At 46.0% G+C, this 13,290-nt stretch overlaps 1 protein-coding gene across 2 annotated transcripts in view; it reads left to right on the top strand.

Moving 5' to 3' along the window:
* glra3 (glycine receptor, alpha 3) overlaps window positions 1-13,290 on the top strand; it is a 68,948-nt gene that overhangs the window by 18,396 nt on the left and 37,262 nt on the right. For both annotated transcript variants that reach the window (XM_061724141.1, XM_061724131.1), the window contains exons 2-3: window positions 8,003-8,133; window positions 13,004-13,071. In XM_061724141.1, coding sequence (XP_061580125.1) covers window positions 8,003-8,133; window positions 13,004-13,071 — 199 coding nt within the window. The remainder of the gene's footprint in view (window positions 1-8,002; window positions 8,134-13,003; window positions 13,072-13,290) is intronic.

Here is a 13,290-nt window from a genome sequence, read left to right as displayed (position 1 = left end):
TAAAAACTGTTAGTGGCTTGTGAAAATTGAAAAATATTTCCTGCAAATTGTTGTGGAAGTGATCATTTGAAAATGAAACTTTTGGAAAGGTATATAAGAAATTAAATATTGCATGTTCTGAATAATTATTTTTGATGAATCATTAACGATTAGTGTTTTCATTAATAATAATGTTAAATTAAAGGTAAACTGTAACTTTGTTATTTCAGCAGTGTTTTATCAAAGTGGTAGCCCTTTGCATTACTCAGTGCCCTTGAAGTAGCTCTCAGTTTCAAGAAGATTGGTGACCCCTGGTCTATATCAATACTACGTAAACATGCCTATTAGTACATAATTATCCATATAAGTATATAGAAAATATAAATATTTCTATAAATATTATATCAATATATAGAAAATACAAATATTATATAAATCTATATAAATATACACTATATAAACTACATAAATATCCCTATAAATATGTGGCAGGGTGGAGGAGCTGCAGCCACTCAGGCTGATTAGGGCACAGGTGGGCCCAATCAGCCTCTCCACTCTGCCAGCCTTCATAAGGCAGGGCTGCCCAGCAGCAAGGGGCCTGTGAAGCTGCTGGAGCTGGAAGCACGTGTCTTGGGTGATTGCTGGTAAATAAAGGGTTCTGCACGAAACTCTGTGTCCTCTCTATCCTGTCGGTCGGGCCCCGTGTTGGGCGCCAGTGTAGCAGGTCTCGCTGCCACGGGGCCCGACCGACAGGATAGAGAGGACACAGAGTTTCGTGCAGAACCCTTTATTTACCAGCAATCACCCAAGACACGTGCTTCCAGCTCCAGCAGCTTCACAGGCCCCTTGCTGCTGGGCAGCCCTGCCTTATGAAGGCTGGCAGAGTGGAGAGGCTGATTGGGCCCACCTGTGCCCTAATCAGCCTGAGTGGCTGCAGCTCCTCCACCCTGCCACAAAATATATATATGCTACATACATAATAAATATATAATGTTTCAGACGTTGTTCGATCATTAGCACCGATTCCTGCGTTTGGCCCACTCTCAGTTAGCACAAGCTGCCTACTCTTAGCTAAGCTTTGTCCTCGGATTTCTCCGGACCAGTCATGACGGTGAAATTAATAACACAATAAAGTATGTCCTCCTAAAATATGAACGACTCGTTCATTGTTGGTTGTCAAGGATGTGAAGTCAATCTATGGAGAATAAAACTGTTCTTTCACACCAGGAGGTGAAGTCTGGTGCAAAGGTTTAACATCACAGTCCAACTCACTGTTGGAACCGGACCTTAGTAGAGGAACTCTACCTCTTCTTATGTGTGGGCTGGCGTCAGCCCTGATGTTGATGCTTATCTGAACCTTAGCGTGACTGGCTAAGCTCCACCCTGTAAAAGTGAAGTCTGACACGTTTGGTGACGTGTCTTTGCTACAGAAGCTCATTAAATTAAGAACAACACACTCATCATGCATTCAAGACGGGCCTGAAGAGAGCGTACACGGTGATGAAATGGAAACATTGGATTCTTTCTGCACATTAAGTGGCTGGGAGTGTTTTTTTCCCCAACACACGCTTGAATTATGCTTCCAGCTGCATTGCCACAATATCGCTGCTGATCCCGGGATGTAAAAGAACTATGGTGCTTCTCACGAGTTGGACAGAAACATGGGCTAAAGTTTGATGGTCATGTCAGATGTTTCTCCTCCATCAGTATCAAACAGTAGGTGCAACAGCACCACTGAAGGTAGGAAAGTCAGTGGTGTCCGTAGCAGCCGCAGAATCAAACAGGACAGAAAAAATACAAATATTCAGCTGCTCCCTTTAGGGTTCAGCTTGAGATACAGCAGCTTCCATACGAGGAGCTCGTCCATTATTCATGAGGACCGGATGTTACGGTGTCGCCTCGTGTGGTTTCCTGTTGTCGTCCTGGGCTTCAAAGGAGAGTAATGAGAAGGAAAAGGTCAGGAAGGAGGGAAGGAAGGAGGAAGGCGTGCAAGCAGCGACCTAAGCAGCTTAACATTCAGGATTCTCACAGCTGACAAGTCTGTGTGGTGATGCGGACCGTCTGATGAGAGACGCTGGTCGGCGTAGCGACAGACCGATGAAATAATGAGGCGAGGCCCTGTATCTTAATGGAGGTGTCACTCCACATTAATCTGCAGCTTTCGTTTTAATGCGTTGCATTTGTTCTCTGTGGTCTTCTCACATGAACCCATGCAGATCATCTGCTGAAAGGTGGAGCGTGTCTGAATCTGGTGATGCCTCGGGTGTTGCACTCGGTTGTTTCTGTCCGTCTGATTTCTCTTTTGTTTATTTATAGTTCGCTTTGAGGCTCAGAAACGTCATCTCAGGAAAGACTGAGGAGATCACAGTTTTAAGTTTAGCTTTTAGTTCGAGATGAGGGTGTCTGATCATGCAGAAGCTTTTCCTTTACCTTTGGTGTTCCCCAGGGATCTGTCCTGGGGCCACCGCTGGTGGCTTTGAACTATCAAAATCCAGATCAAGACATCATTGATGCTGATTTTCATGATGATGCATGGTTAACTGGTCTGCATGTACCCACAAAAACCCATCTGGTGGCTACGAGCTGCTGGCGAGTTCTTTTGTCCGAATCTTAACATCGACTCATTATAGACTGACAGAAAAAGTGGTGTAATTCTTTTTTAAATGTTATTATTAAATACAATTTAAAATCCGTCTGGCCCTGGGGCCTTACCATTTTGCATCTTTTTTAGTGCTCCACTTATTTCCTCTGATGTCACAGTTGTATGATATTCAGCAGAGGTAACTCTGGAAATGAAGTATGGATGAATAAATGATCAACGGCTGAGAAAGATTGGTGTACCTGGGAGAAAGTTGTCTTGCTTGTGGGTCGTAACACGTCCAGGGATCCAGACGGCCATCATCAACCATAAACTCTGAAACGATTCTTGGCATCGATGTTGGATCTGGAGCACGAGGGCTTGATTGGATCCATGAAACTGTTAAAATAAGAAAGTGGTCATTTAGCGGAGGGAAATCATTAAACATCTGTTTGTACATCTCAGAGCACCGACATTGACTGACACCCCTGGGCTTTGTAAAAGCATGGCCACCACAATCACACATCTGCCGCTCTCCTCTGCATTATATTACCCAAAGAAAACAATATCCTCTTATTTATGAGTATTGCGACCGGTTTGGCCTCGGATAGAGAGCCTTACTGCCCTTGGATAAGATAGTCCAGCATGCTCTTTATTGCATAAATGGGTTTCAAAATCTGCATTAAACTGCTGAAGATGGGCCGATACTTTGGACTACTTAAATGGTCCAAAGCTCGAATTCCACTAACTTGAGTTATAGTTGGTCCCCGTCTGGGCCAATATGAATAGAATAATGAAAAAGAATCCACCTCAGATTTACACAGCCTTCTAAACGGAGTTGGTCCCAAAAAAATTCCACCTCAATTATATGGAATTGGTTTGGATTTTTTCGTAAGTGATCGAGCTCAAGCAAATGCAATTTGCAAAGGTTGCACAGAATTTGCACGTTGAGTGGTAACACGACAAATCTGTTTAATCCCCTGAAGAGGAAGCACCCGAGCAGTATGCTGAGAGCCAAACAGCGAGGGGCCCGGCGGGACCGCAGGCAGCAGCTAGCGTGAGACCAAACCAGACAATATTAACAGGCATTTGACAAGCCAAGTAACCAATGGAAAGAGGTAGAAGAAGCTGTTACCTTTTATCTCGCAAAGGACATGGTACCGTTAAAGACGGTAGATGATGAGGGGTTCAAACGCCTGCGTAAAGTAGCTGACCCGCCGTAAATACTTTTCCAGCACTGCCATGCCATGTCTCTACTCTGCATGCTGAGAAAAGATTGAACGCAAAGTTCAGAAGGTCAAATTTGTCTCTTTTTTTTCCAATTTATAATGATTTATAGTGAAATAAAAAAAAATAAAAATTATGATTTGATATTTTTGCCATTTCTCCCACCCCTGGTGGAGGGTACATACACGTCCTCAAATATCCAACTCTGCCGGACGTCCCCCACGTGCACGTCACGCCAGTGATCGCTACCCACAGTAGGGCTTGGGGATATGACCTCAAATCAATATCACGATAAATTGGGCAGTTTTACCTCGATAATGATAAATGTACAATAACCCTTAGCCGGCAACAAAAATTTTCTATTTTCAGATTGGCTGATTGGTTGGTGACTCCAGACAGCTGCTCTGAGTTGAGAGCACAACGCAAAGTAGCGTGCCGTGACTCGCTTGTAAGATGGGCTGTTGGAGTTACTGTGTACTGAAGTAAATTTTTCAGCATGAGAAATGCCATGTGTTGCGTGAGAGTGTGTGAACTTGTTGAAATGTACGAGTCTCACACTAGACAGCCCTGTTATGTCAGCCGCCTCTTCGTTTGAACCATCAGCCACTTTCTTGTTCAGACTGGATGGGTCGAGTCACGTGATTACAGACACGCTGTGCATCTTCTTAAAGGGGAAAGAATCTAGCACACAGTTAAATCAGACAAAAAACATTTTATTTTAGTTTTTTAATCAAAACACTGATGATTTGACATGGGAAAATTGACGCTGGTCATCGCAGTGAATGTCAGTAACGGTTAATTTTCTGTTTATCGCCCAAGCCTAACCCACAGTCCCATCTGCATCCAGAGCATCTGCGCTCGCTACGGAGAAAGAGATGCTCTTGAGAAACCAGGTCCGTTGTTTTTGACAGCGCATGGTCCACGCTGACTCAGGCGAGTCACGCTCATGACCACAGGTCGTTTTGGCCAATGTGCATAGAGCTGGTGTGAAAACCCCCTGAAACAGCTGAGTCGTTTAAAAGACACGGACGGCAGCAGCTACGTCTGTCAGTGACGTGACAGTCGTGACGTGACAGTCACAGAGCAACGACGTAGAGGCGCCTTGGCACCGGTTGAGTGAGAAGGCGGCAATAGTGCAGCGTTGGACACACTGTCCCCAAACATCCAGCAAAGGAGATGGCAGAAAAGAAAGCGAAGAAGAAACAAGCAAACAAGCAAACATGGAAGGACCAGATGTTTCTTGTGTTGTTGTTGGCTTTCTCCCTCAGCAACCGCCGTGGTGGTAGCGATTGAGTCCATTGATGGTTTCTCCTGAATGTCCACCTTCATCAACATGTACTTTGAGCAAAATGTTTCGGGTCCAATGTGTTCAAATGAGCTGTGGTCACGTGATTTATGACATCGGGTCATTGGAGACCCTTAGCAAGGAGATTCCTCAAGACCCTTTCCTCCTAGAGGAAGGTGTTCTGCCCCACCCAGGTTCCAGGTATTAGCTACCCGGGCCCCTGATCGCTAGTGGAAACGCACCTTTTGCATGCTGCTTGTTAGGCTGAACCAGAAGACGGCAGCCTTTAGACAATCACCTGAGCCGTCCAGTTCTTTCAGCTCGGATCATTCCAGGAACCTCCCCACTTCACTAACCGCATCTCCGTCCCAAATGCTGCCAGAGCTAAGTGACCTTAGTGGCTTCTTGTTCCTTTGGTTTAAAAAACAAACTTGCATGAAGTCACGTGTGACAGGAAAAGTGCTGATCGTCTTCCCGTTTGACCTGGAAGAGCTGTCACAATCAATGACTCTGTTTCTGTCTTTTAGTTTGGACGTTTCTGGCTGCTGGTGTTCATCTTTGAATAATTTAAAGTATTGAGGAGAACCGGGTGTGATATTAAAGGATGCACCCCTCACTTCCAGTCCAATAGTGCGGGATGACGTTTCGGAAGTTATTAGAAGTCATAGAGGAAGACTTTTCAGTTCAGTTATGAGCAGACGGAAGACATGAAAAGTCTTCTGAACAGCAAAAAAGTTAAAAAAAAAAGTCCCATATTTAGAGGAAGTTGAGAACCTGCCAGAGCTTCTAACATCTTGTGTCACAAAGAGGTGTCAGGAAGTAGAGGGTGACTCCGGCGCACCGAGCCAACCACCCAGACACCGATCCGAGGCCAGTAAAAGCCCGGCGGGGCGTCGTAGGACAGGAGATTGGCAGCTGATGACAGTGACGTGATGGATGTTGTCACGGAGCACAATTCCTGGAGGAACCTTCCAGCATCTACATCCGGAGGGAGGCAGAGACGACCACAAGGATGAACGTTTACAGGACCAGGACAAGAACGTGAAAATGCTTCTTCAGAAGGATGCCTGCCAGCCGACGTGAGCGACAGGCGGAGGACAGGCGGGCATTCAGGCGTGAGTCATGTCTGTGAGACTCGCACGCGTGATGATGCAGCGGACAGGAAGCGGGTCTGCTCTCGGGCCCTGGCGGTGCTTTGGTGAGTCAGCACTGTGGGATGGACGATGATGTGACGGGGGTTTCTTCTGTTGTCACAGCTTTTATGGTCCCCTGTCCGACTTCGTCAGCGACCGTGTACAGAGTTCTGGTCCATTCTTCTTCACAACGTTGCTGCAGGTCGTGGGGGTTCGGGTGCACATGCATAGCTCTCTTGAGGGTGAAAGTCAGAGCTGGTTAACTCCAACCGCCGTCCTTCAGACCCCTCTGAGACCACGTCTTCATGCCTACTCCACAAAAGTATTATATATATATATAATATATTCCATAAAAAACCTTTCTAAAAAAATAGAAACTTCTCAAATGTCATTACTAACAGTTATTAGTAGCAGCTCCCAAAACCTCAGCGCAGCGTGTGTGTGAAGGAGCTGTGGTGTCCCTTGAATTTGCCTTCAATTTAACAAAGTGCGTGTGTTTTGTTCATTTTCTCCGCTGGAGACAGAAGTCGCCTTTGCTTAAGATGCCCCTTTATTAATCACTGACACAAAGACTGATATCGGCGCTGCAGTGCAGCCTAAATAAGTCCCCCTGCATTGTAAGTGGCATGTGTGCTGTTTTAAGCGTTGTTTTGTGCATTCCCGGATCTGTGCTCAACGTACCTGCGCTATCATATGTACTTAGCGTTCCAGCACCTTCAGACCCGGCTGCAGAAACAAATGGGAAGGGCATAACATTTTTTTCAGAGGGGCACACCTATTGAAACCTATATTTTATCTGCTTCAGGCTAGCGGAGTTGCTAGCATGAATGTTTACTCCGGTGTGACTGTGTGCTTAGGTGCCTAGAAGTGTGGCTGCGTGGCGCTGCCGCTGCTTCCTGCTCTCTCTCGTCAATCGTTGTCCTTTCTTTGGTGGAAAAAAAACTTTATTTAACTGACGACTCTGTTTTCCGACCCTCCTGCTCTCCGTACATCCAAAGCCCCTCTTTTCTCTCCCGGCTCACTCTTTCACTCGCCCTCACACGTACGCAAACTCACACGCCCCCGCCCCCCAATTCACTCACATGCGTGCCGCATTCACTGGACAAGCACGCAGTAGGAAACCAGGACATCATAACATTGTCCCAGACAGCAGCTAACAGCAGGGTTGCTACAATAGAAAACCTGCGGGCCGCACTAACAATACACTTTCATATCAAGGTGGGGGCCACAAAATATCATCCCACTGCAATTGGCTCACGGGCCGCGAGTTTGAGACTGTTCTAGATGAACAACTATAAACTTACCTGTAGACGTCCAGAGGAGGTGATAACTTGGATGTAGTTCATAGTTTGTGCCACTAGATGTCACTAAATCCTTCACTTAAACTCAGAATAGCATGACAGGACTGAACTGATGCAAAATAATGCTTTAAAATTGAAATATTGATGAGGACGACAGCCACTGTGAACAACGGTCCAACCAGCCGCACTGGCACATCTGATGGGCAGGATGGTTCAGAACTCTGGGCCTCGTGTTTAACGGCTGTGGAGGAGGAGACCAGGGCAAACTGAACCCGTCTGAGCCCTTCTGATACCCGTCAGAACCCGTCTAAACCAGTCTGAACTGGTCTAAACCAGTCTGAACATGTCTAAACCAGTCTGAACCGGTCTGAATGTGTCTGAATGTGTCTGAATGTGTCTGAATGTGTCTGAATGTGTCTGACACCCATCTGAACCCATGTGATACCCGTCAGAACCGGTCTGAACCTGTCTCACTGTTGCCGTTCTTGGTCTCTGACAGCTGGAGCCGGTGTAAGGAGATGGACCACGCAGCGAGGACACGACATGCACTCATGTCTCCGTCCGACTTCCTGGACAAGCTGATGGGGAGGACGTCAGGGTACGACGCCCGGATAAGACCCAACTTCAAAGGTATTTACCAAGCTGTCGGTGTGTCTCATGCTGGACACCTATGCATTTGTGGGTCGTTGGTTCTGGATTTGTGGTCAAACAATTGGATTTGGCAAATAAATATAACTTCAGTCCATCTTCATGCCTCAACTGAACTCCTCTTGTTTGTTCATGATGTGATGGAGGGAGGAATGGAGCGGTTCTTCTGCAGGTGGATCGGTCCAGCGTCTGCAGTAATGTGGACTCTGAGAGTCTGTTTACTGGTGGACCTATGGTCCTAACCCGGTCCCAGCCCGGTCCAACCTTTAGGCCTGCTGGAGGGAGAAGCACCCAGACTCAAACACACAACGTAACGCTGACGTTCAGACCTGGAGGTCCACCGTTGTTCATGTACCTCAGGTGTCACCAATCCTGGTCCTCGAGGGTCGGTGTCCTGCATGTTTTAGTTTTCTCGACTTTAACACACCTGATTCCAATTAATCATCGTCATCAGCTTGTCACTGAGGTCTGCACAATTCTCTTAACGACACAGTCACTTTTATCACGGTGCAATGAAGCAGCGAAACATGTAAAACATGCAGGACACCGGCCCTCGAGGACCAGGATTGGTGACCCCTGATGTACCTGATGGATGTGTCTGACGGCGCTCTGACGTTGCCGTCCAGGACTTTAAGACTCCTTGAAACAGATAAATATGTCTTAATCCAGTTTACGCAGCTTCTATATGTTTTGTTCATCAAAAGTGGGGAGGAGACTACTGCAGACAAACCTCAGAAATTAAATGAATCAATGTTCAGGGCTTATTTAGATCCATAACCAGGAAACATGACATCACCATCAAACAAACGTAAACTCGGCTCTTTCCTGTCAGTTTTAAACTTTTAAGCTTACACTGGGCTCATCCTTAAATCAAAGACTGAAAATGTTTTAGCCAGGATTAATATCAGAAATACTGCGTCATACTGAAAAAAAGAGTAAAAACCAACCTGATGACACCTCGAGACAGAGCCTAGAGGTTCAGCAGAACTTCCACCAGAACTACCAACCCCGCCAGCGAGTGAAGAGGAGGAACAAAGGAAAACGACAGCAAACGTGGTGGAGCGCGGTGGAGAAGGGGGGAGTGTTTTATTGAGTTTTAGAGAACAGTTTATGAGCTTTAGTCCCAGAGAAAACAAATCACGGCAGAGCTCTGCCCCTATGCACGCATGTGCGCGCACACACACAGGTGATCAAACTCCCAACAAGGGTCAGAGAGAAAACAGCTGACAGAAATGTGTGTTTGTCCATCTGTTATCAGGACTGCTGTCATTAAAGGAGTAAATTCGGCCCTACTGAGTCCTGAACTGTTCTGGCAGCTCCACAGCTGCTCCAGCCAGGATTACCTGAAGGAGCTCGGAGCAAAGACGGATCATTTCAGCACCCTCCACGGTGGAAGTCTGCTCGGACCCCCGTTAGGCTAAAGGCTGCGTCACACCAACGCAGAGCACACGCCGCAGCCGTGACGCCGTGCTGAACCCTTCAGACGTCTCCGTCTCTCCATTTGGTCGCGGTGCAGTACCCCCCGCGGCCACTAGTTAGCGATCTTTTTCTGAATGCTTTATCCGACTTTTTCCAGTCACAGTAAATCAAAGAAATAAGGACAACTATTGTGCAAAAAACAAAAACAAAAAAAATCACACATAAACGAAGAAAAGAGCCCTGGAAGTTCACTACTGCTTCAAACCGGAAACCGGAAATGCTTCGCTTTCAAACGAACCAATCACAGCCCTCTCGGTCTGCGTGTCGTCGGCGTCTCCTCGACGCGTAGTTACAATTTTCGGGAGGTGCACGTCAGTGACGGCGCAGGTGACGGCGTGTCCTCTGCGTCGACCCAAACCACACGCCGTAGGCACGGCGCCATTTTGACGCAGAAGCATAATTCAGCCTTTAGTGGACTGACGCAGGTCCAACCCTACTAACAGCACAGCAAGTGAACATCAGGTCCCAGCAGAACTCTGCTAGTCCTGTTTTCAGCTCCGGCAGTCCTTCTTCCAGCTCCACTAGTCCTGGTTTCAGCTCTACTAGTCCTGGTTTCAGCTCCACTAGTCCTAGTTTCAGTTCTACTAGTCCTGGTTTCAGCTCTACTAGTCCTGGTTTCAGTTCTACTAGTCGTGGTTTCAGCTCCACTAGTCCTGGTTTCAGTTCTACTAGTCCTGGTTTCAGCTCCACTAGTCCTGGGGCCTGTACTACGAAGCGGGATTTGGGGTTAGCGAGGTAACTTCAGGTTTAACCCTGGGTTTTCAGGACTACGACGGTGGTTCACTTCTTACCGGGGTACATCGCCATGGTAACTTATGCTGAACAGCTAACCTGCTCCGGAGCAGGTTATGTTCCAGATACAGATCGCCGGGTATAAAAGCACCGCCCACTGACCAATCAGCTCTCTTGGAAAATGGCATGCCCTTTCGAAGAGAATCCAGTGGAGCTTGGTGCGCGGATCGTGAGAGGATCCCTCCGAAGAGAACGCGTATTCAGGGACCACCAAAACCCCTTTGCTTTCCCTGATGAGTACCTGTATGAACAATCCAAAAAAAAAGGAAAAAAAGAAAAAAGAGGTGGAGGAGAAAATAAAAAATAAATCAATCAATGAATAAATAAAACAAATCATCACCCAAAATCCGATGTACAGTCAATCCAAAACTAATACCAATTAAATAAATAAATCAAGAAGAAATCAAAAAGAAGATGCATTTGTAAGGGGATAGCAAAAAAGGGATTTTCAATTTCGTCCCTCGAACATTCTGAGAAGTCACTTTAAAATACTAAATACCCCCCTCCTGAAAAAATAAAAAATTAAATAAAATAAATAAAAAAACCCAATTCTTTGGTACAGCATCAGCACAAGTTATCGGTCAACAACAATACTTATAGAACCAATATATACAGACTGTCTCAGAAAATTAGAATATTGTGATTTTCTGTAATGCAAACACAAAAACAAAAAAAATGTCATACATTCTGGATTCATTACAAATCAACTGAAATATTGCAAGCCTTTTATTATTTTAATATTGCTGATCATGGTTTACAGTTTAAGATTAAGATTCCCAGAATATTCAAATATATGTTTATATCCCTATGAATTTATGCATTTATACAGTCAGCGATCTTTTGCCAGCTGTCTTTCCTGCATTTTGCAGCTGCAACTGTGTTGCTTTTTGCCTGTATTATATGCCTATACTCATCGTATTTCTGTAGAATTATAGTTTGCTCTTCGCTACTGAAATAAGCGGCTCTGACAGCGGACTTCTCCATGCTTGCGATTGGTCATGCGCTGAAAACACCGCCCCTTTTATGTGCACGCGCTCATATCCAGATTGGAGAAACCTGGGTTGATATACCGAGTTGATAACCACCGTCGTGTGACCGCTTAGCGTGATTGCAATTGTCCCGCTTAGTGAATCTGGATAAGGAAAAGATATCCTGGATATGTTGAACTTGCTTCGTAGTACAGGCCCCAGGTTTCAGTTCTACTAGTCCTGGTTTCATCTCCACTAGTCCTGGTTTCATCTCCACTAGTCCTGGTTTCAGTTCTACTAGTCCTGGTTTCATCTCCACTAGTCCTGGTTTCAGTTCTACTAGTCCTGGTTTCAGTTCCACTAGTCCTGGTTTCAGCTCTACTAGTCCTGGTTTCAGTTCCACTAGTCCTGGTTTCAGCTCTACTAGTCCTGGTTTCAGTTCCACTAGTCCTGGTTTCATCTCCACTAGTCCTGGTTTCATCTCCACTAGTCCTGGTTTCAGCTCTACTAGTCCTGGTTTCAGTTCCACTAGTCCTGGTTTCAGCTCTACTAGTCCTGGTTTCAGTTCTACTAGTCCTGGTTTCAGTTCTACTAGTCCTGGTTTAATCTCCACTAGTCCTGGTTTCAGTTCTACTAGTCCTGGTTTCAGTTCCACTAGTCCTGGTTTCATCTCCACTAGTCCTGGTTTCATCTCCACTAGTCCTGGTTTCAGCTCTACTAGTCCTGGTTTCAGTTCCACTAGTCCTGGTTTCAGCTCTACTAGTCCTGGTTTCAGTTCTACTAGTCCTGGTTTCATCTCCACTAGTCCTGGTTTCAGTTCTACTAGTCCTGGTTTCAGCTCTACTAGTCCTGGTTTCAGTTCCACTAGCCCTGGTTTCAGTTCTACTAGTCCTGGTTTCAGTTCTACTAGTCCTGGTTTCAGCTCTACTAGTCCTGGTTTCAACTCTACTAGTCCTGGTTTCAGCTCTACTAGTCCTGGTTTCCTGACGGTCTAACTGATCACCATGGGAGAGTCCTAAAATGATCCCAGGAGAAAGTAGCATGATCAGATGACCAGCTGAGCCGGAGGTAGACATTGAGTTCTAGGTGTAAACCTTATCAGAAAGGAACATTTTAAACTCAAGCTTGAATGGTAGAGAGAAAGGTCCACCATAGAGGATCCAGATAACTGAAGACAGAGATTCACAGATATTCTTCCTATAGGCAGGCTGGACGTACGACAACCACTGATCTCAGACTGCCTTTGGCACCTTTCCCCTAACCACAACCAGGTAACCCAGCTGCTCCTCCACTGCTGCTTATTTTCAAAGCATTTTTGGCATAAAGATACAACATTTCAGTCAGACAACTCTCACAGTAAGTTCACTGACTGGTCTCTGAACTCGTCCTTTCCCACCTGAGGAAGCACTACCCTGCCTTCTTCAACAGGAGTCCAGTTGGAGGCATGAACCCACAGGATTCAAGTTAAATTGTTCAGCACAGATGTGCCATGCATCCTTCAAGGCCGTACTCGGTACATTTTAACCACTAGAAGTACGCATTTCCACCGGTAAGGAAACCTCCCGATGCTGTGGAGTAGTCCCTGTTGACATGACTGTGCTTTGCTCCCGCAGGTCCGCCCGTCAACGTCTCCTGCAACATTTTCATCAACAGCTTCGGCTCCATCGCTGAGACCACCATGGTGAGTTCCCCTTGTGGGCTAACCGAATCCGGTCTGTTCCTGTTTGAGGCCTGGTTCCAGCGTTTCAATGATTTAATGCATTTCCCATAAACCACGATGAGATTGTTGCTGGTGAAACATTAAACATGGAAGTGTTTTTCCTCAGAGCACTGAAAGGCTTTCTGCTTCCTTCAGACACATTTGTCCCTGAAAGAGCTGCATAAATAAATCCAGACAGAG

This window comes from Cololabis saira, chromosome 1 (genome assembly GCF_033807715.1).
Source record: "Cololabis saira isolate AMF1-May2022 chromosome 1, fColSai1.1, whole genome shotgun sequence".
Taxonomy (NCBI): Eukaryota; Metazoa; Chordata; class Actinopteri; order Beloniformes; family Belonidae; genus Cololabis; species Cololabis saira.
Note: the sequence above shows the minus strand (reverse complement) of the source record. Positions and strands in the feature narration are given on the sequence as shown.